We start from the raw sequence: 21,522 nt of genomic DNA on the forward strand, positions 1-21,522 counted from the left end.
TTATTAACGGATGCCAAACTAATCTCCAGTTGAATCCCTCCAAACGGTATGAACGTGTTAGCTTCCTGTGTTGGTCATGTTTCAATTAGGGGAAGAGGATGATTGATTGTAGAAAGCTCGATACTTATTAACAATCATGTAATCATTAATATGATGACAATCAAGAAGTGATTAGTCCCAATATGAGTCAACGAATAAAGGCTTGGTGAACATCGAATACAAATGTTAGAATCAATTGGTGAAAGAAATGTAAACAACGATAATCTTTCCTTCTCATAATAAACATTGCACGTGTATATGAAGATGGCGATAAAATGATATGAGAGCGATAATGATTTTTCCAGAAAAGACAAAGACGACAGACACCAAATAAGTTTTTGAGCATATTAAAAATATGAGTAGGCTTTTTGGAACTATGATATACAGGTGGCATGAGTGTTCAAAGCAAATAATGAGATGTAGGGAGGGACCGAAGCCAGAGACCATAGACATGGCGTCAGGAGTCTTACATATTAAAATAAATGGTGTGCAGTTTCATACACAAGTGACGATTGTGATACAAGACATACACCAAGTCTAATCGACGGCCTAATGTATTTGCATGAAGGCTTGCCAATGTATGAGAGAAGACAACATAGAGTACAAATTGGAGATTGCCCGATAACTATGAGGATCCACACGTGCGTTGAATAGACGCTACATATCACTGAAGTGAATCCTTGAATATGTTGTTGACATTTGTGAAAATTGATCCACGATACCTTGACGAAGAATGGAGCATTTGAATAAGGGACAATTTCTGGGACACATTTTCTGGGACACTAAAAGCCTGAAACAATATATTTTTGCGTTCTCATAATATATGTAGTTGTGGAAGTAAATATTGCACTTAGCAAATATAGAAGATGTTTCTATGGTTTGATAAGTGGAAGGTTGAAATAATTAGAGTTAAGAAAGCTATGTAAATTGAAAATGTACAATTTAATTATGTTATAAAGATAGGGATACAAGTAGTTTATGACTTTTCATTTGAAAAGTCACGACTATACTAAATGTAAGATATAAATGAGAGATACTTTATTTCTCTAAGAGATATTCGAAAGGGACATTCTAAAGAAGTAAGAAAGATATATTAATTTGTACAGAAGGAAAGTGAATTTTAATTTGTAATATGAATTCCAATATTTTATCTTTATAATAAAATAAAAATACGTTTGTTTATTATTAAAGGCGTGGATAATTAAACTATAGATGATTCATCCTTTATAATCATTTTTCAAATTCTATATATAATTTATATATCAGATAAGTGGACATGGTCATTTACCATCTTGAATATGATCATTATAGATATAGTGAAATATATAATTGTTTTTGTATCTATGTCCAGTTTGTCCGTCTCCCCACCAGAGGAGTTAAAACTTAATTTGGAGTAATTTAAGATTGTGTATATATTTGATTTGTCGCATCTTGATTATTTAATTGTTGACAGTATAAGTGTGTAGAATTTTATAAAGTTGTACATGAAAATCTTCACTGAAGTTGACTTTATTGCCTGAGTGAGCAAAGACACCGATCTTTTTATTATTGAAGTTAGAAAATCTATAACTTCCTTCTTACAAGCATCAAATCTATTATTAGAAACCTTATACAAGCCATTCAATTATTTCAAGCATTCAGTTAATCTTATTTTGATCGAGTTCAAGGACCTTGCCTGTCGGAGAACTCGAAAACTTAAATTTGCTTTAGAAAAGCTCTGAACCAACTAGTCAGGTTCGAGGAGGTGGTCTACCCGCTAGGTGTAGTGGAGCCTGCAGGGGAATCAAGATGATTTTTGTTTGTTGGCCATAATTGATTGTGGAATCTTATCAGAGAAGTGGCAAGCTCTTGGATTTCCAATCTGCAGTTTTGGGAACCAACATGGTGCCCACTCATCTACAAGCAAGTCACTAATCCTTGTAGGCCAAGCCAAATGTGGAAATCTACTAATAGTCCAAGCAGGGCAAATAACTAGAGTCTATGGAAAGATAAAATCACCAATCAATAAGTAGGTAGCTGCCATATCATATGAACTTGGTGATAAATCTCTAAGTAAGCTGTAAAAACCCTCAGGGCACACTAAGGAAAACTCTAAATTGTTTGCTTCAACATAAGTATCATCACTAATGTAACATTCACTTTTCCGGAGTCTTAATTAACAACTAATATATTCAAAGAAACACAGTTATTACTTCATTTTCATAGAAAGACGGTTAATTCAGTTACGTTCATATGAATGAGATTAACGGTTAAAATTTGTTAAACAAAATTTCATAACTAAGAATTGAAAACATCATCAATGAATTTACTATGAAAATTAAAATCTACATACCATGGAATTCGAGACTAAAATCAATCTAGGGATGCTTCTGCAAACACTTAGGTTAGTCCACAAATACCACTATTTTAATATCAAATGACGACTACCATCCAATACCATTATATCAAAATCAAATGATGATTACCATTAAATACCACTACATCAATTAGGGCATCACATACCTTTGTATCAATTAGAGTATGAATAACCATTGGATCATTAAGGGCATCAGATACCACTGTATCAGTTAGGGCATCAAATACCATTGGATCATTTAGGGCATTAGATACCACTGTATCAATAATCATTGGATCATTTAGGGCATCAGACACCACTGTATCAGTTAGGGCATCAAAGACCATTGGATCATTTCTTTTCTTCCAATTTCTAACTGTGGCTATAACATAAGATTAGAAGATATGCTCATAATCATTATTCATATAAATGAAAGATTGAAATAACAATCCATATTCAGTTGGAAGATTATCCGATCTAACAGGTTACCCATTATATTGATGAGAATAATTGCTTAAATCAAAAGAGATAACTGTATTCAACGATATAAATTAATCCATCATATCTTCTACTTGTATATATATCATAAAAGTAAAATACCTGTTATAGATAACTGATTAAATTGCTCAACTTATCTTTATTAGATGCACATCTTGATATCTTGTGGAGAGGGGAAACATTGTCAGGGGCTTAACCACCCAACTTCGGACCATAATTTATCTTCACACAATCTCTAACGAGAAAGACCCTCCCTACGCAGAATAGGCATAGAACATTTTGCCATCCATTGAGCATCATGGTATCTAATCACACCACTTGACATGACAGCAGGAGAATACAATAATCATGATCATGCATGAGCTATTAAATTATTCCTTTTAAAATGATATACATCATTAAGTCACATCTGATTCAGTTTCATGTTATTGTAGAGTCCATCTCACCTCTTCACCTTTCCATGGCTATACAGCCGGGTGAGTCCCAGGTGTTTGAATCTCAGAGCAACCCGCTCTTTTTGTTGATTTTTAACTGGTAAAAGAATATTATATGTTTCCAACCTATCACAAATTGTGACTTGAATGAATATGTTCTTAAAAACTAGCAAAAATATCATTAATTCTAATTTCCAAATTGTATATTTAAATCATGATTTATTGCATCTTTAGTAACTTTTTCTCAAGAGGTTCTATCTGATGATTATAACTACAGTTTAGCTGTTATGGAATTCGGAACCCAATAGGAAATGATAAGAAGTATACGCCCATGATTGATTATATACGCCCAACTTTTCCACAATCCGTGATTTGAGAGATTATATTCTTTAAAACTTGTAGAAATAAATACCATCCTGATTCTGATGTCTAATAGCAACAATAACTCATGATTCTATGACATGGATACTTTACCATGCTTATTGGTAAGCAACTTCCTAGAGTTATTTAGTTATAAATGAGAATAAACTATAGCAGCAGCTATGGAAATCGATTTGTAAAAAAACATTGTAATAACATTAATTGGAATGATTATCACATGACCTGATAAATTTGGAACTATTTGAAGTCTTGCAAATTGATTGGTAATCAGCTTTTCTTTTGTTGTTGTAGACGTAACTAAAATGCATAAATACTTAAATCCTCAGTATGAACAGAACATATACTGCAGAGTACTAGAATGGCGATGTTATGAAATGGGAAAGGGTTTCAATGGTCTTGCAGATATTCGATAGATGTGTAGCAGAGTATCAATTGTGAATGGAGTTGCAATAAGCAAGGAAAGAATGCGATTTAAAAAGAAATCGGAAATTAGAGTTCTTGCGTCTTTGTCTCACCCAACTCAAGATAGGAAAAGGTCTTAAAAAGACTCTTTGGCTTCCGTAACTTAAAGATTATATGTCAATTAAAAACGCCAAGTGTTCAGTTGGTTTTCAAACAAGGAAAAGAATAAAAGATGGAAAAAGAGTTGGAAAGTTATAATTTGAAAATTATTATGATTTATATTTATATACATACATGTAAATATATTGGTGAGGTGGCATCATTTTATTATAAGAAAATATGGTGTCACTTCATTTTTTATATCTGTGTACGTACATAGATATATATTATAATAATAAGATAAAAAATCATTTAAAATCTTGAGGTACGTATTATATTTTAATTAAATTATTTTATGTTTCTTAAATTATTTATTTTAATAGCTCATATGGTTCCATCAATTGTATTTTGATGTTCAATTCGCTAGGTCCTCAACCATGGTGATTCACAATTCATACCCATTTGCCCAATGACGGTGATGCTCCTGTGCTCAATTCTTTTCTGATAATGCTTCCACCCTTTCGACGTGCTTCTTACAAGAAAATTCTCGGTAGTGAAATCATATTACCATAGCAAGTTATTAATCATAAATAATCATAACGGCTAACCGCATTTTCAATTCCATGAATTTATGATAAATAATCAACTAGCATGTTATCTTCACATGAAATTAAAACGATTAACCATTTTACCATTTCGCAAGATTATAACAAATTAAATTGTCAACTAACTTCATGTGAACCTCAACGGCTATATGAACATTTTAAATTAGGTCAAAAATTAGGATGTAACAACTAAAATCAACATCTTCATCAATGAAATGGACACCTCAACACATTTTTTTTGAAGTAAAGTCACATGATTCATCTTCTACCTCATGACATGGTGAGATCATGTTACCGTTGTTGTAAAAATCAGAACTTATGTATTTGACTTCTTGCTGGTCCTTATGGGCTTCATCAGAAAAATGTGACTCATTAGGATGAAGAATGGTGGAAACAATGTTACGGTTTTCATGCCCACAAATGGTATTGATTCTTTCAACAATTTGTGCCGTCTCCAAAGTTCTACGTTTTTGTTCATCTTCCTTGTTAATGGCTGCAATAGAGTTCTGATTTTCAGCTTGATATAAGGAGTAAGCTGTCGTACTTCATTGGAGACATAACTCATCTATCTCCTCCTCTTTATCTTCAGCATGTTTGATAGCTATATCTCTATGTTTGAGCAACTTCAAGTAGTCTGATTTCATTCTTTCCATTGCCCTCTTAAGAGTGTGAAGGCTTGCATTATTGGCTCCCTTCATTATTCCCTTCTCCTTTCCAATACTTTTAACTTTCCACATGATTTCCTCAATGTTTTTATGGGTTTTTGTCAAAATTCACTAAGGCTGCAATGACCATATCATTTGATACTTTCAGCTTATCCTCAAAATTATATGCTCCAAAATCATCATTCTGAAATGGAATTTCTGATTGGTCCTTCAAATCAGTCCCTATAGAAACATCATCTTGCTTTAGATTTTAAAAATACTGGGTTCAATTTCAGCTGTACCATTTTCAGAGTTTCCTTCTATCTTCATTAGGGTTGTTTCATCATCTATTACGTCATTGTCTTCACATAATTTGTTCTCATTGATATACTCATTTTCAGCCTTAGATTCACCATAATATTTGTCAATGTTAAATCTCCAATTCACCCAAGAAGATGCTACGACAATCCTTACCATCATCCATATCGGGTTCCCTCTCATGGTCCTTACTATGTTGAAGCTGGACTAGCGAACCCTCAACTGCCTCAACGCTGATCTGCACTTCTTGAGCTGACTCTTCGTCCTTGTTACCCTCACTAGTGTGACCAAGTGACCAAAAATGTTTGCAAGTGAAACATATTTGCTCTTTCCTCATTTGGTTCTTGCTCGTTTTTCTGAGATTCTACAACTTGTAATTCCCTTGCCTTTGGTTCTTGTCTAGCATGTTGTTGTTTGTACTTCTCAATTTTTGACTCACATTGTATGAGCACCTTGTTGACCAACTTATAAGCAGCCTTTGAAGTCGTTTGTTCTCTGTTTGAAATTGCTAACAACATTTGAAGTAGTGGCTGGAAATGAGTGTCACTCCCATTAATTGTAATAACCATAATGTTTTCCATGGTTGCAATAACATCTGCATTGTGTTCTTCTCTGATTGTGCCTAATAGATTTTGAAATGTGGTATGTATTAAATCATACAATCTCATGTCAAGCATAAGATTGTATAACTTGATTTCTGCAAATGACTTCAGTATAGCAGCCGTTCTAGGAAATTGATGACGCCCAATATCCCCAAGATTGTGGAAGCTTTCAACAATGAGCTGAAGTACCTTCTTTATTACCTCTTCTTCATTAGGTTCTTGAGGTGCTAAAATCCTTGTAACTTCCATCAAACAAGAAGTTACCAACAACTTTACCCCGCTATCTGAGTGCTCCAGCCACTTGAGGGGATTCAATGCGGTCACTATGGGAAGCAAAATAATTTTTAATAAATCAGAGGGTGTTTGCTGGACCATGCTTAAACAGCCATCAATTGGATCAACATGCTGAGAGCATGTTCCCCTGTTTCTATTTCTGACCCCAACTGGCTACCTGTTTCATAAAGTTCTCGGGCTAAGCTGTTGGTTGATGCCATTTTAGAATTGAGAATTTTGAATTGCCCAACAAGCTGTAATAACTTCCTAGTTTGCCACTGAGTTTCCTTTGCATAATTTCAATATCAGGCTGACCCTTATTACTTTGCTCTCTGACTCTGTATGTTACTGATTTGATTCAGGTTACATATATGTATTGACAACAAAGAACAAATGTAACAGGAATGCACAAGGTTATGAGCAATTCCTGGAATCCAACCATCTATCCATCACAACTATGTCAATGCTCTGCATATCTTCCAATTTCCTTGTTACCAAAAATACTCATTTTCCGACAAGGAAAATCTGTTCACATTCCAGACTTGCCGTGAGTTCTGTGGCTATCATCCCTTAGAATGCACCTGGCAGATTAACTTGATCTCCATTCCAGCAACTGACTCGTTTATGGCTTTCCAACGACACTCTTCTTCCTCAACAGTGCGTAAATATGTGCAGATATCCCCGTTATTCTTATGGGTTCAAAAACTTCTAACCACAAGTCTCACCTAAATATATTGAGGGACAAAATATATTGACACGACTTCGTGGTAACATTCTCATATATACAAGGTTGAATAAGCCTTCCTGAATTATTTCTCAGCTTCAATGTTCGACTATAATACATGGTTCCGTATAAAATTGGCAAGCATCATATCAGTTTAATAATTTCATAATTCTATGGAATATCCCAATACCAATGTCTCTCTATGATCCACGTTGACAAGAAAGCATCATAGAATTTCTCTTCCCAAGCAGAAAACAATTTTGCTGGATCCTCTTATGCCACTATGCCATGCATTCAACAATGACACGTTCCCTACCACCTGTTTGTAACAACCTAGATCAACTCCATTCACCTTTGATCATCAATTGCTTCTATCACAACTCCTAGTGCATGCGATTCTGCTATTTCTTGTCTGTCAACCATTACACTTATTACTGGCAAATCTTTATCTTCCGTCAAAAATGCTAAGAAAAATAATGAAGTCATATTACGATAATTTTTAATCTCACTTTTAAACCATCTTCAAACCACCCAAAGTAAAGACATGACAAAATATTGCAAAGGTTCTGTATCAGTTATTGCTCAGAGATCAAACTATGCTTGCTAGTTTGGGATTTATCGTTCGCAAATCTTCTCTGGTGCGTTATTCCTTCACCTATTGATGCCACAATGTAGACTCTCCCCTTCGGTTATGCTTTCACATAGGAGACACGAATCAAGAGGATATTTGTGTTACTTTCTCCCATAGTTCCGTTTGGCCTCAGGAAGCTTAGAATAGACCTCCACAATATTATTTGCAAAACACTCATTTTACAAAGCCTGTTACAACCCTGCAAAAAATTTCGGGATTCAGTCGTCGAACGGATAGAGTATTAGTTTTCAACCAAAGCTATAATCCAATCATACGACACTCCTTGTAATAAAGTAGATTGTTCCAAGGCTCGATATAATAGCATGAGACAACTTCCATGACAAAACAATACAGTTTCAATGTTTGGATACAAATCTTTAATCACATGATACACGGTAACTGATTTCATTCGAATACCAAAATGCTTGATGACTTGGTACCAAGTAATGTCCACGACATCTATGTTAAGAATGTAACCTAGATAACCTACAGGTCTGATGGTACAGACCGTACCTCCTCTTCTAGGCATATATTCCTTATGAATGGCTTTCAACATAATTTATATTTTCTCTAAAGGTGCCGACGATTTATAGGCAAATACATTAGTTTGTTCTTGGCTAAACTTAGTTGATCATAACTAACTTATTTACTATAATCTCTGGCTTAGGGATAAACAAATTTGTTAGTTAGACGCCAGGGGTTGTGTCCCTTGAGGGACATACTCTCTAGAAGGATATATATGTGGGTTGAGAATGTAGTTTGGATGACACACAATATACAACAGTCTAATATTCCAAGCCTTCTCCTTCCCACGAAAACATTTGCAGAAGATCCTTTGATATTAACATGGTATCAAAGCTAAGGTTGCAGATGTAAAGAAGTGCGAGAGGGTGTAACAGATAAGAAAGTGAAAGGAAGTGTGTGAAGAATATAATCAGACTAATATCTGATTTATATCTATATAAGTATACAAAAGTAAGCAAGTGTCTAAAAGCAATGCAGGAGCAAAGGAATTTCAGAGATGATATTTTATTTTGAAGACTTCATAAACTTCAACACAAACTCAGCTAGTGGCAGGAGTAGTGTGAATATGAAAGAGTTTGAAATGAGCATGCGAGATATCAACGAAAAATGTTTCAGTTGATCGCACTACCAATTTAATGCACATCCCATACCAAATTTATACAATCCGCCATCCCTACGTCTACGTGAGTGGTCAACGAATCGGTGTCAGATTGGCGTAGGACTACAGTTTGCGGCTCGATAAGGAGATCAATATCCAATATCAAGCAAATTGAGTGAGTTGGATAGCGCTGGGCCTTTGATGACGATTCATGGTCATGTCTAGAAGAATGATTTTAACAGGCTCCTCCTAATTGAATCTCAAACCACTGCCCAATCTGAATCTTTTCATATTAACGTGCCAAGGTTTACTATGTTTAAATTCCACACCACGGGAATTATCTGGGCAGAAGACTTGGAATGTAAAAATACTATATTCTTGGCATCAATTGGCAGTAGATGCTTATGAGACGGCCTGTCCCTACATATTTTTCATAATAACAACAAGAGTATCAATGGGAAATGATGGAACCAGTTCAGAGTTCCAGCTGAGAACCGATGGATGGAATGTCTGATAATGGGATGAATATTCATGGCTTTGAATGTGGCGTGAACATTGGATCAAGATAAGTAATTAGGACATTATCTTTTCTATTGTTTGGCATTTTTTTTGCCTGAATAATCTTAAATGGACTATATGGAATGATTACGGGAGAAACATATATAAGGATTAAATTTGGAGCTGTTATAAAGAGAAGATGTCATGGATTTATTTTTTTGAATGGAAGATAATGAGAATGACAAAATGATTACTTATTACTGAGGTGTAGAGCTGTTGAAGGAAGTCAGAGCTTAGTATTGATTTCAGAAGTCATTATATAAATTCATACATTTGTATCGGCTTCCTAAGATGGTGGATTTGGGCATTGACTTTATATTGGGAGTATTTGGATACATTACACAAGAAGGTTGTGGGCACACGATTGCATTTTTGAGGAAAGTTATTACTCAGATGTTGTCACTGCCATTATCATTGCTATAGAGGAGTCTTCAGTAACAAGTCTAAGTGGAAAAGTATATATTAAAGATCCTTTCAATTAACCACACCTCCTTGCGAATACAAAGGCAGTAGCTTATGCAGGAGTGTCTCCTTGGAGCCCAACATACAAAACATGACATTGATCACTGATATTCTTTCAGATAACCAGGAAATGATACCGTTGTCAATAAATGCATTGAAGTTAGATATCTACAAATATAAAAAAAAAAATTAAAAAAAAAAAAAAAAATTGATACCAGAAAGAAGGAAACCGTCGAAAGGAAAACTCTCTATCACTTTGGTATATTTGAGAATGGCAAGTTACCAACATCAACGTAATAAAGATGCTTAGACTCTTGCAAGTTGCATATCATATAACTATCACAGATCGAGAAGAACCTCGGGTTCACTAGTAGTAATATAATAATGTGTTAGGGAGTCAATTGCAGAATATTTGAGAATTCGTAGATTGACCAAAGAAAATAATCTTATTGGAATTGTGACTTATAAGCAAGACATCTCTTGAGCTATCAAGTGGAGGTTGCATTGGAAGTATATCAGACTACTATGGACACCTCCTTATACCTCTGAGCACAGACAGGGAAGATAACGATCATTTTTCTTTTATGAGATATGACCCTATTGTCATGGAAAGAGATACATAAATGAAGATAACTCGTGAATAGAATCACTGATGAGATGCACATGGATAAAGATTACATCATGAGACTACAGATCATTAAGATAAACATTTTACTAAAGGCATTTCTGATCTTCCCTGAAGTCCAAGAGGGAGTGTTAATGATTGTGGACTAAGAAAAGATGCATTCTATATAACCTTATGACTATTCAGATTATTAGTATTGGTTCTCTTAGAAAGAAGGGAATAAAGTGACATCATGCTGTGACACCAAGATCATGGATATTAGCTTGGTATGCCTTCCTGACAAAAGGAGAAGCTAAATGATTTGCAATGGTGAATCTTGACTCAGATTGTAGACCATGCTGTATTGATTCCCGAGTAATAAAGAATTTGTAGCAGAGAATCATAAGTATCATCTTATACTAAGGTTATATGTCTGAGAGAGTACCTAGAAGATCAAGTTGAATCCCCAGGATCCAGGTTATACAAACTCAGAGTAAGTGTACTATGGCAAGATGGTGTATGCTCATAAAGTACAAAAGCTTTCATCAAGGTTATGATGGAAAGATAAGTATCTATTATACTTGAGCTCTTCTTTTACCTTATGTCTATAATATCTTTCATTTGTATTTTTTATAAGAAGAGTACATGCCTTGATTTGGGTTTCTAAAGAATGTTGTTGTAGGAAAGAATTTTAGATTCAGAGCGAGTCTGACATCTCATCAAGGCAACCTTGAATAAGGAGCTCGGAAGATTTGTTATCCAGTAGGGGCATTGAAAATCTAAAGTGAGCAACCATCTGATGGGCCTACTTTTATAAACATCATGGTGTGGAAGCATTTCTCAGCAAACAGTCTTGCAGCATTAGTTTGCAGTAACAGAAAAGAATCGTCTAGCACAAATTCGCCGTGATAGCAAATGATCTTATGGTGTTTTTTTTTAAATTAGTAGAGGACTACTGGCAAATCTTGAATAGATTCAAGATTGTGTTGTGAAAATGACATTTCAATGTTTATGAATCACAACTTGGATAAAGAGAGAATTTAATTATTCTCTAGACTTTATCCTTAAGTACTAGAAATTAGAAAGCAAGTATTCTTATCAAAACTCTCTGAGAGTGATCATCTCAGGAAAGATCTAGGTATGATTGAATTGTTTTATATTCTTATGATAATTTATATTATTGTTAGGATATTGACTGTTATGGGGCTTCACCATTTGTGTTTGTTATTTAAGAGGTGACAATCTCTGAAATAATGAACACTTGTATAAAAACATTATAAGAGGTGACGACCTCTAAGATAATGTTTTGACCAGTAGAGAACTATTGGCAAATTTGGATGAATTTAAGATCATGTTGTGATGGAGGCATTTCTATGTCTATGAATCACAACTTGGATAAAGGAAGAATTTAATTATTCTCCAGAGTTTATCCTGTGTAAGGCATTCTAGTAATGAATTGCTCGTAGAGTCTAGATCTTGGACGAAATCAAGATCATGTTGTGACAGTGACATCTGAAACTCCAGACGTCACAACTTGGGTAAAGGGAGAATTTAATTATTCTCTAGTCTTTATCCTAAGTATTGCATTTTGTGTAATACTGTTATCACAAGTTCAGGTAATACTTCATATCACAAGCCTTGTCAAATACCCTGTGTTACAAGCCTAGGTGATTTGATAGTTTGTATTACGAACGATGCTTAGTGATTTGATCACAAGCTCCGGTAATAACTTATATTACAAGATTTGTAATATGATGTGTTTTTAGGTATCATTTGTATAATGATACATCATGCTTGAAATGCAGAGAGGTATAGAGTGTATATCTATGCGTAGTCATCTCTATTGATGTTGCTAGATATGTCTCTATCACTTATCTTATCAAGTTAAGAGGAAGTGTTAATTCCTTGTAACTTTGACAAGACAAGTGTTCTGATTTTCAGATCTGTTTGATCTGGATGCATGAGTTCCCTTAAGTATTGGTCACTAGAACATATTGTCCCCTCTAGATAGTTCAAGATTTTTCCTTGTGGCTTTTATAAGACTTCTTATTTACTAATGTGGTTAGTTAGCTACTAATCATTAGTAACTCTTCGAATGGGCACCAATCTTGAGGAAACAATTATGTTGTTAAATAGGCCAACCTAGAGAGGGACATGTCCATTCAATAGATTTTACTGTAAGATCCAAATGAGTTTTAGATTGTATTGTGACATTGACATTGCTATGTTCATGGGTCACAAATTGGATAAAGGAAGAATCTTAGAATTCTTCGAGTTTATCTTGTATTCTAGTAGATCTTAAACTCAGGATCTCGTTGTGATATAGAAATACCAGTTTCTTAGAGTCATAACATGTGTCTTATCACTAGTAGCAGTGATTTGTCATATCACAGGTTTTGTAATATGACTTTGTATCATGTGTTCTATGATACCACATACTAAGAAGAGACAGACAGATATAGAGTATTAATTCTTGCTTAAACATCTGTATTGATGTTGCTAGATATGATATCTCTTTGTAGGATTATCAGGTTAAGAGGGAGTGTTAAGAATCTAACCTAGATAACCTACAGGTCTGATGGTACAGACCGTACCTCCCCTTCTAGGCATATATTCCTTATGAATGGCTTTCAACATAATTTATATTTTCTCTAAAGGTGTCGGCGATTTATAGGCAAATACATTACTTTGTTCTTGGCTAAACTTAGTTGATCATAACTAACTTATTTACTATAATCACTGGCTTAGGGATAAACAAATTTGTTAGTTAGACGCTAAGGGTTGTGTCCCTTGAGGGACATACTCTCTAGAAGGATATATATGTAGGTTGAGAATGTAGTTTAGATGACACACAATATACAACAGTCTGATATTCCAAGCATTCTCCTTCCCTCGAAAATATTTGCAGAAGATCCTTTGATATTAACAATCTACAACTCACAGAAACTTGTAGAAATTGAATGACCACCTTGTTATGAGCTGTTTGAACAATGCCAGAGACATACATATTACCTCACACACGCAGCTACACCCCTTCAGTCTAGAGAATGATAGAGAGATTTATCCCCCTCACCCTTCAATGACGTCAACTCTTCAAAATCGACTACCAGAAACTCTGTGCCTCTTTTGTGAGCATCAACAACCTTGCCATAGAATGAATTCTTCATATTCACTCTAGGGATCACCTAGTTGAAGAACATGCGATTCATGCCACCTCCTTGAACCTATGCAATTTTATTATGTTGTCCCGATGGATTCCCTGAAAATTATGACTAATGACTTTGCAGAAGAAACTCTCCTGTACTATTTGCTCGACAACTATAGTCGGACACGACAAATATATTGCATTGGGCGCCTTTTATTTTCCACCACTTAATATAACAACAAATAACTATAGGGGCTCAAAAAAATTCAACTGTCTTATTTTTTGTGCATTCATTCACGACAACTCGCCAAAAAATTAATATTAACTTTTAATAGACTGCAAAATAAGATATTTATCAAGATGGTGCAATTACAACATCCACGACAACCAGAAAGTTAATAAACAAAACCACATATTCAAATTAAATAATATAATCTATCGACCATCTTTGACACATAACTGAGAATAGGAACAAATGATAACACCAAAGTGTTTGAATCAACCTTGGTGCAAAAAGATCTCAGATAATGCTGAATACCCTTCTTATAATACCGTCACCATAAAAATCAGATAAATGTTCAATGAAAAACTTGTTTGTCAATTTCAACTCTAAGCTTCATAAATCTGATGAAACCTCTGTTACTTCTAGAAATCTCTCAATTCAAGATTCAAGGCTTACTCATAAAAATAAATGGTACATGTTCTATATAAGCCGTTTGAATTTTTTTTTTTTTTGCACAAACCTCAAAGGATGGCAAGATCGAGGCTGTAATACCTCTATGATATTCCAGTAGTATATTTTCTCAATACTTTCCTAACAATAAATTTTCAGAATTCAAATAAATAGTGCATGCAATAAACTTTGAAATATAAACAACAATGCTCATTTAGGAAACTTCTGAAACTTCTGTTGTATTATGATTTGCAGCACTACCAAATTATAGCCATCAAATCCATATACATTCTTTAGAAATATGTTATTGCATTTTACATCAGCAATACAATCACAAACATCTAGTCCAATCTTAAACACAAAAATACAATTAGATTGGAAAGAAACAATAATATGCACCTGTAGTCTCAGATGTGAATTCTGATGTAAATCCATCACAAAAGATGAATTGGGGTTACGTCCAATCCACCTAGAAAAATCTTGAAGGTTTCCGTTCCTAGGCTTCAACCAAAAAGCTAGTAGCTTCCCAAAGTTCTGCAAAGAGAAACCAGAATATCAATCTCAAATCAAAGCATATCTGAAATGAAAGGGACCTCCTTTTAATCATAAAAGCTGTGACTCTTTGACTCCCTTCTTGTCTTTTCGTCTTATCCCTCCTTGTCACTTTTAACCACTTTATAATATTAAATTGCCTTTTATAAACTCAAATTGTGCTCCCCATAGTCATTTTAATATTATATGAATATATCTTTAAATTTCCTAATGTCCCAAAAAGGGGACATTACACGTTACACTCCAACAATAGACTCGACTCACCATACAACAGACCCAACTCCTCCTATAGTAGAGGAAAAGTCCAATAGATAATAGCAATAGATCAACTCTCCATTACGAGAAGAAGAATGGATACATATGCAACCTTCCATAATTGATTAATGAAGCGACACCTTCAAAATGAAAATAACATGAACCGATACAAGGAAGAAGAAGTCGACAATATTATAAAACATAGGCATGATTCAAACAAAAACTTCAACCTTCGTTTGATGACAAAGAAAGGAACATCTAATGCAACTGCTAGCAAGGAGAACAATGAATGTCATGTCTAGTTTAGCGATGACATGGCATCAAATAAGCAAGGATAAACTTGCACGACCACACAGAGGTTACAAATAATAATAGGAACATCACATAAGGAAATAATAGTAAAATACAAATAAGAAGAGATGAAGTAGCTCGACAAATGTAATATTGCAGTCTTAATACAATCGAACCAAGGAAGAGATAAGCTTAGAGTGTCTCTGTCACTCCATAATCAGTGACAAGGAACAAAGGAAACTACACAAATTTCAGAGATGCTTGATCAAGTAGGAAGATCTTTCTTGTAGCTACTCAAATTGAATACTCCTTAGCAAGAGAGAGATCTTCAGGGAGCCATTTTATGATAAGTGCACATAGCTGCAACCAAAGAAAATTTCAATACAAAATCTCATTATAGTTTTCTCATTAAAATTGTTATCTCAACATAACAATATTCACCATTGCTACTCTTAGAGGGTGAATAAAAAAAACAAAAAAATATTCACCATAGCTACTCCTAGCGGGTGAATAAAAAAAACATAAAATTATTTACCAATAGGTACCCCTTAAGGGTGAATCATAAAAATATAACAATAAAGTCATGGAGTTACACACATGACTTCTACCATGCCTACTCACAGAGGGGGGGAACAAGGGATCTCACCTCAGACTTCTCCTAGTGAAGAATGCATTTCCACCATACCTACATGTAGAGAGTAGATCTAGCATACCTACTTGCAGAGGGCTGAACTAGAGATTTCACCTTGAACTTCTCTTGCAATGAAGAACACGTTAACAAAAAATAAATACGTTCACTGAGGCTCAGATTCACTCTCAGCAAGAGCATCATTCTCCACAATCCCAAGCTTATCCTGAAAGTAACGAAACTTCACTCTCGGAAGTGGCTTGGTGAGAATGTTTGCAATTTGCTCCTCTGTAGAAATCTACTTAAGCTTAATGACCTTTTCTCTTAACATTATCCCTGAAATAATGGTATTTGATGTTCACATGTTTTTTCTTGTGATGAAACATTGGAGTAATTGAAGATTTTATACAACTTTGATTATCAAATATAATTATAGTGAGTTCAGAAAACTATCCAAATAAACTAGCAAATAATTTTCAAAGGCACATAGCTTCTCATTGACAGACATGTGCGAGATTGTTAGTGATCATGTGATGAGCATTGAGGATATAGTTTCCTATCATAGAGCAGTTGGTGCATCAGAGAGCTTACATAGGAATCAGGGTATGTAGAGACATCATGTGACAAGACAATAGAAGGTGAGCACTAATTATATTTTTTTTGCTCTTGAGCATTATGATGCTATCCAACAGATGTTAGTTGTATTTGGCTGGGGTGCTCCTATGTTAGATGAGCATGGTGGTAGTTGCCTTTCCCTATAGAGATTCATTCACTTCAAGAGGCTGTCAAGATCTTGAAGCATAATTATTTACAGTTGGTAGTTGACAAGGATAACCTTCTTGAGTGGGGTAACACTGGTTATGAGGGGCAACTCTCGGAACCGAATGTATAATCTCTCTCAAAGAGACTGTCATGCTACAGCAACCTGATACATGAAAACCATGTATAACTGATTAATCTCAATACAAAGAAAGAGATGATGGTTTGCAGCTAAAGGGTTGCCCGTCCACTTCAAGCAACGATTGTTACAAAGACACATGGCAATGAATACAATTTGAACTTCTAACTTCATAAAGAGGATCATGGATGAGAGCATGGGAACATAAGACCTTACAAAATAAACCGCCAATGTAAATAGAGTCAAAACTCGATGTTATCTACTGCTAGTGTAACATAGATACGCACACGATGCTAAGACAAAAATGGTCGGTAAAACATATTGCCAGCGAATCCAAAACATTCGCTTGGTGCCAAGTCAGCACACGCAAGGAACAAGCATACTATAAGCGATAGCTTTTCAAACTTCATAGAGCTTGACAGCACCCAAAAGCACCAGCACCCGCATCTGTCAATTTCCCAGATGCATTAGTATCTTAGGTTTAGGATAGTGATTTGAGATGATGTGTTATTCGCATTATAGTTAATTCACATAATATCCCACATCTAGATTGCAATGTTTGTGAGTGTTACCATTTGGGACTTTCCTTAATTAGATACTTATTGTTGACATTGATGTTTTGGCTTGCAATGCACGCATAAAATGTTTGTGAATTAATGTCCTCTTATACTGATATATTACTTTTTACATAAATGTAAATACTTGACTGTTGGCTTTCTAATATGTAAATAACTTTCGTCATCTAGATGTCATAGCGTATTGGTCGTATCAGTTTTATTCATGGATTTTATATAATATTATTGCATGATCCTTCCAACCTAGTTGTAGTTGTGCTATATAATTGCAACTAACCTGTTTTGTTCTGTGTGTTGAGTTTTTGCTTTTCAATAAATGAAATCTTTTTAATTGATTGTTATTTTCTTTTATTGCTGTTCTGATAGAAAAGTTAGGACTGCTTCACATGTTTATCACCATTTTAGTTGAATATGCAGTTGTCATTAATTCAATTTATACACCATTCATATTCTGCGTAAGATGTGAGTAGAACTTCTGGGTGGAGAGCCTTTACACCGAGACACCTCTTTAGGGATATCAATGTCTTTTTGTCTGATTTTAGTTTTGTGTAGAGGTTTAAAGATAAGAGTGCAATTCTTAAAAAATAGCTGGCTAGATTTTGACAGAAGTACAGGAAACCTGTTGGATGGACCACCTTATGTGGATATCTAAGTGCATAAACCTGAAAAAACCCTTCAGTAAAATTTCACCATCTGTTTGAGTTTTGGTGGTTGGTTATTTGACCTTTGTTATTGCAAATATGCAAGAAAGAGTATGTGAACAATCTTGTTCCAAGGCAGATGAGCAAATAAAGTAGATTCCATGGTATAGGGTAAATGATACAAGCTCACATAAGAAAGTTGTAAGACTTTATATAGGGTATTGTAATTGCCTAATTAATGTATTGCTTGAGTATAGAGGTTCCTTGCCCATTTTATCAATCCCTTTTAATCATTCTTTTAATGTATTGCTTGAGTATAGAGGTTCCTTGTCCGTTTTATCAAATCCCTTTTAATGATTTTAATCATTCTTGTTATTGTGTCAGGTACCCAGAAAAATGATCGTTCAGATCTACAACTTGATGCATACCATGCTAAGAAGTGGAAGGGACTATGAATTCTATCATCGGTAGGATCAAATATTTTTTACAAGCCATTGCATTGTCAAGTCTCATTCTAATATTTAATTTTGATTGCATTGATACATAGAAGCATGTTGTCCTTTATATGTTAACTATGGTTTCCAATGAATTAACTTGCGTTCAGCTGTTTATACCAGATTCAAAAGAAAAGTTATCATCTAATACATTCCTCAAAAAAGATCTTTGGGCCATAGCTCTCATGTTGATGATCCTACATGCTTCTGAATTCCTGCCAATGTGTCAGATATCTAGATATAGGAGAATATTGTTCTACGCAAATGTTCATGGTGTGCTGGCCACTGAATCTGAGCAACACCTCTGGGGGAAGTTGTGGTGCTTCACCTTTGTGGGGAGTTACTACATGTGTCAAGTGTTAAATAGACTATTCATGTTCATGAGATGTATTCTTGTGAAACAGTACTCATATGTTATGATGAAGATGGACTTGAAACAATACGTTTAAACCCTGTTAAATCAAATCATTTGATATACTAAAATTCCTCTTATATGAAGATCAATGAGTTAAGGAGCTCTATATTGAATGGCAACAAAGGGATACCATTTGCTGAAAGCTTTGCAAATGGCATACCAGCGTAAATGGACTTGATTGGTGGAAACTCAATGGTTTAGTGTGCTCAAGACGGAGTTGGGAGAGTGATCTCTTAGGAAGCTCTGTTGCTTCACTACTGCATGTGTAACTTGGATGAAATGAATGCTAAGTAGACCATTCGTGTTCATGAGATAAAGATTCTTGTGAACTGCTACTCAAAACTATGCAATTGGATTCCAATAAATCATCAGATTGATTTATAGTTTGGGAAAGCACCAGTTATATGAAATGAAAGGGTTAAGATAGCTTTGCCAGTAATAGTTCATGAGTAACTTGCTGAAGGTTTAGGAAATGGGTTAGCAAGTTAAGGGGGCTTGATTGTGAGGGAAGCTTCATGGTTGAGTGTGTTTGGGCTGATATATTCATGGGATGGGTGATACCGATCTCCCCTGAAGTACTGATGCTTCACTCTATAAGCATCATCTAGATCAAATGTGTTAAGTGGTTTATTCATGCTATGAGAGATGGATTCTTGTGAACCACTCCTAATAAAAATGGGTCAATAAAGATTGAGACAAAAGTACACAGTTGAATCCCAATAAATCATCAATCAATTTGAGGCATTGCAAAGACATCAGTTATATGAAGATTACAGAAATCTATTGATTTATATGGTGCTGGTAGTTATAGTATTTGAGCTTAATCTGCCAGGTCCTTATTCTTATGTTTTTTCTCCATACAAACTATCTTTGTAAAATCAAGACAGAAGCCTGGAAGTCAAGTTTCTGTCTCTTTAGTGTTACATCCCATACTGCTTGTATACAATTTAGTTATGAACATCTTGAAGTAACTGTGGCAGCATACATTATAGTTACAACCAATTATTTTAATATACCAACTTTCTATTTCAATAGACAAATGTTGCATGGGAAAATACTTATTATTAAATTTTTAAACTTCCCTAAAGTGGAAGTGATGCTGCTGTGTGTGATTCTTTGGAGCTTGATTCTTCTGCTGGCATAGATGCTGCTGTGTATCACAAGCTCCAGTTTTTATCGTGAAATTCTTCTTCTACTTCACAGATACCGTGATGATATGCTGCATGATTTGAAAGATGTCAGTGAGCTCTTATAAGGATTTTTTGTAAAGCATGTTCTTCGAAAACTGATTATCCAGTTAGCTGTTGGATGGAAATGTTTTATAGCAAGATATGTCATGGCTGTAACGTAAGATACTGTAAGGTCAGTTTATATAATTTATATTCTTTCAAAAAAAATGTCAAAAACCTTATATGTAAAACCAGAAAATACATGAAATGCAAGGTAGCAGTAAATAAATTAGATGAGATTACTCTGCAGAATACACAAGACAGGATCCACATGAAAAGTTAATTATTCATATGGAATCTATGAAGATGATTCCTAACATCAGGTTGTTCCTGTTTCTTTGAAGGACTTGGACAATTGCTTGGTTGTTTTTTCTTCCTTCCTTGTTGAGAAGTCATATTACAGCTCCAATCCTGCACACTGTTGTTGTGTGCTTGAGGAGCTATTGCTCTAGTAGCATTACTGTGCCCTTATATATTACTGTAATGTGAACCTTTTTGTCTACAAAACGTTTGAGGCATATTAACACAGGTATGTTGGGGTAGTGGGCACTGAACATTCTATGTATAATTACAAAGCAATACTGGGTCATGTTAAATTGGCAAAGTATTCAACCAACCACCTTTAACAGTATTAGACAATGTAATTTTATCTTCTTTTTCTATATTGTGAATACACCTATGATTTCATATAATTATATTCTAGCAATGCCCCTGTATTACATCATTCTCTCAAGAGCCTAAGTCAAGAAATAGCAAAAATATTCAAACATCTTTGTTACTCTTCACAGGACAGCAAGGGTGAGGTCAATCACTATGAGGCAGAATTGCTGGGTTTTTGCAGCCTTTACAACATGGTTATATGCAATGGTATGGAAATATGGCCTAAATTGGGAAGCATCACTTGGGCAAAGTGTGGTTGATTATGTCATCTGCACTCAAGGCTATACTGCAAAGATATTGAGTTTGAGATAGGGGAATGTCCAGCTGGGCTGAA

At 34.8% G+C, this 21,522-nt stretch overlaps 1 protein-coding gene across 2 annotated transcripts in view; it reads left to right on the forward strand.

Annotated features, from left to right (window-relative positions):
* GRL (transcription activator) overlaps positions 1 to 21,522 on the forward strand; it is a 268,919-nt gene that overhangs the window by 49,160 nt on the left and 198,237 nt on the right. For both annotated transcript variants that reach the window (XM_089828816.1, XM_089828825.1), the window contains exon 6: positions 18,775 to 18,857. In XM_089828816.1, the coding sequence (XP_089684942.1) occupies positions 18,775 to 18,857 (83 nt within the window). The remainder of the gene's footprint in view (positions 1 to 18,774; positions 18,858 to 21,522) is intronic.

This window comes from Cupressus sempervirens, chromosome 1, assembly GCF_028749045.1.
Source record: "Cupressus sempervirens isolate cs-2001-9-10 chromosome 1, ASM2874904v1, whole genome shotgun sequence".
NCBI classification, from domain to species: Eukaryota; Viridiplantae; Streptophyta; class Pinopsida; order Cupressales; family Cupressaceae; genus Cupressus; species Cupressus sempervirens.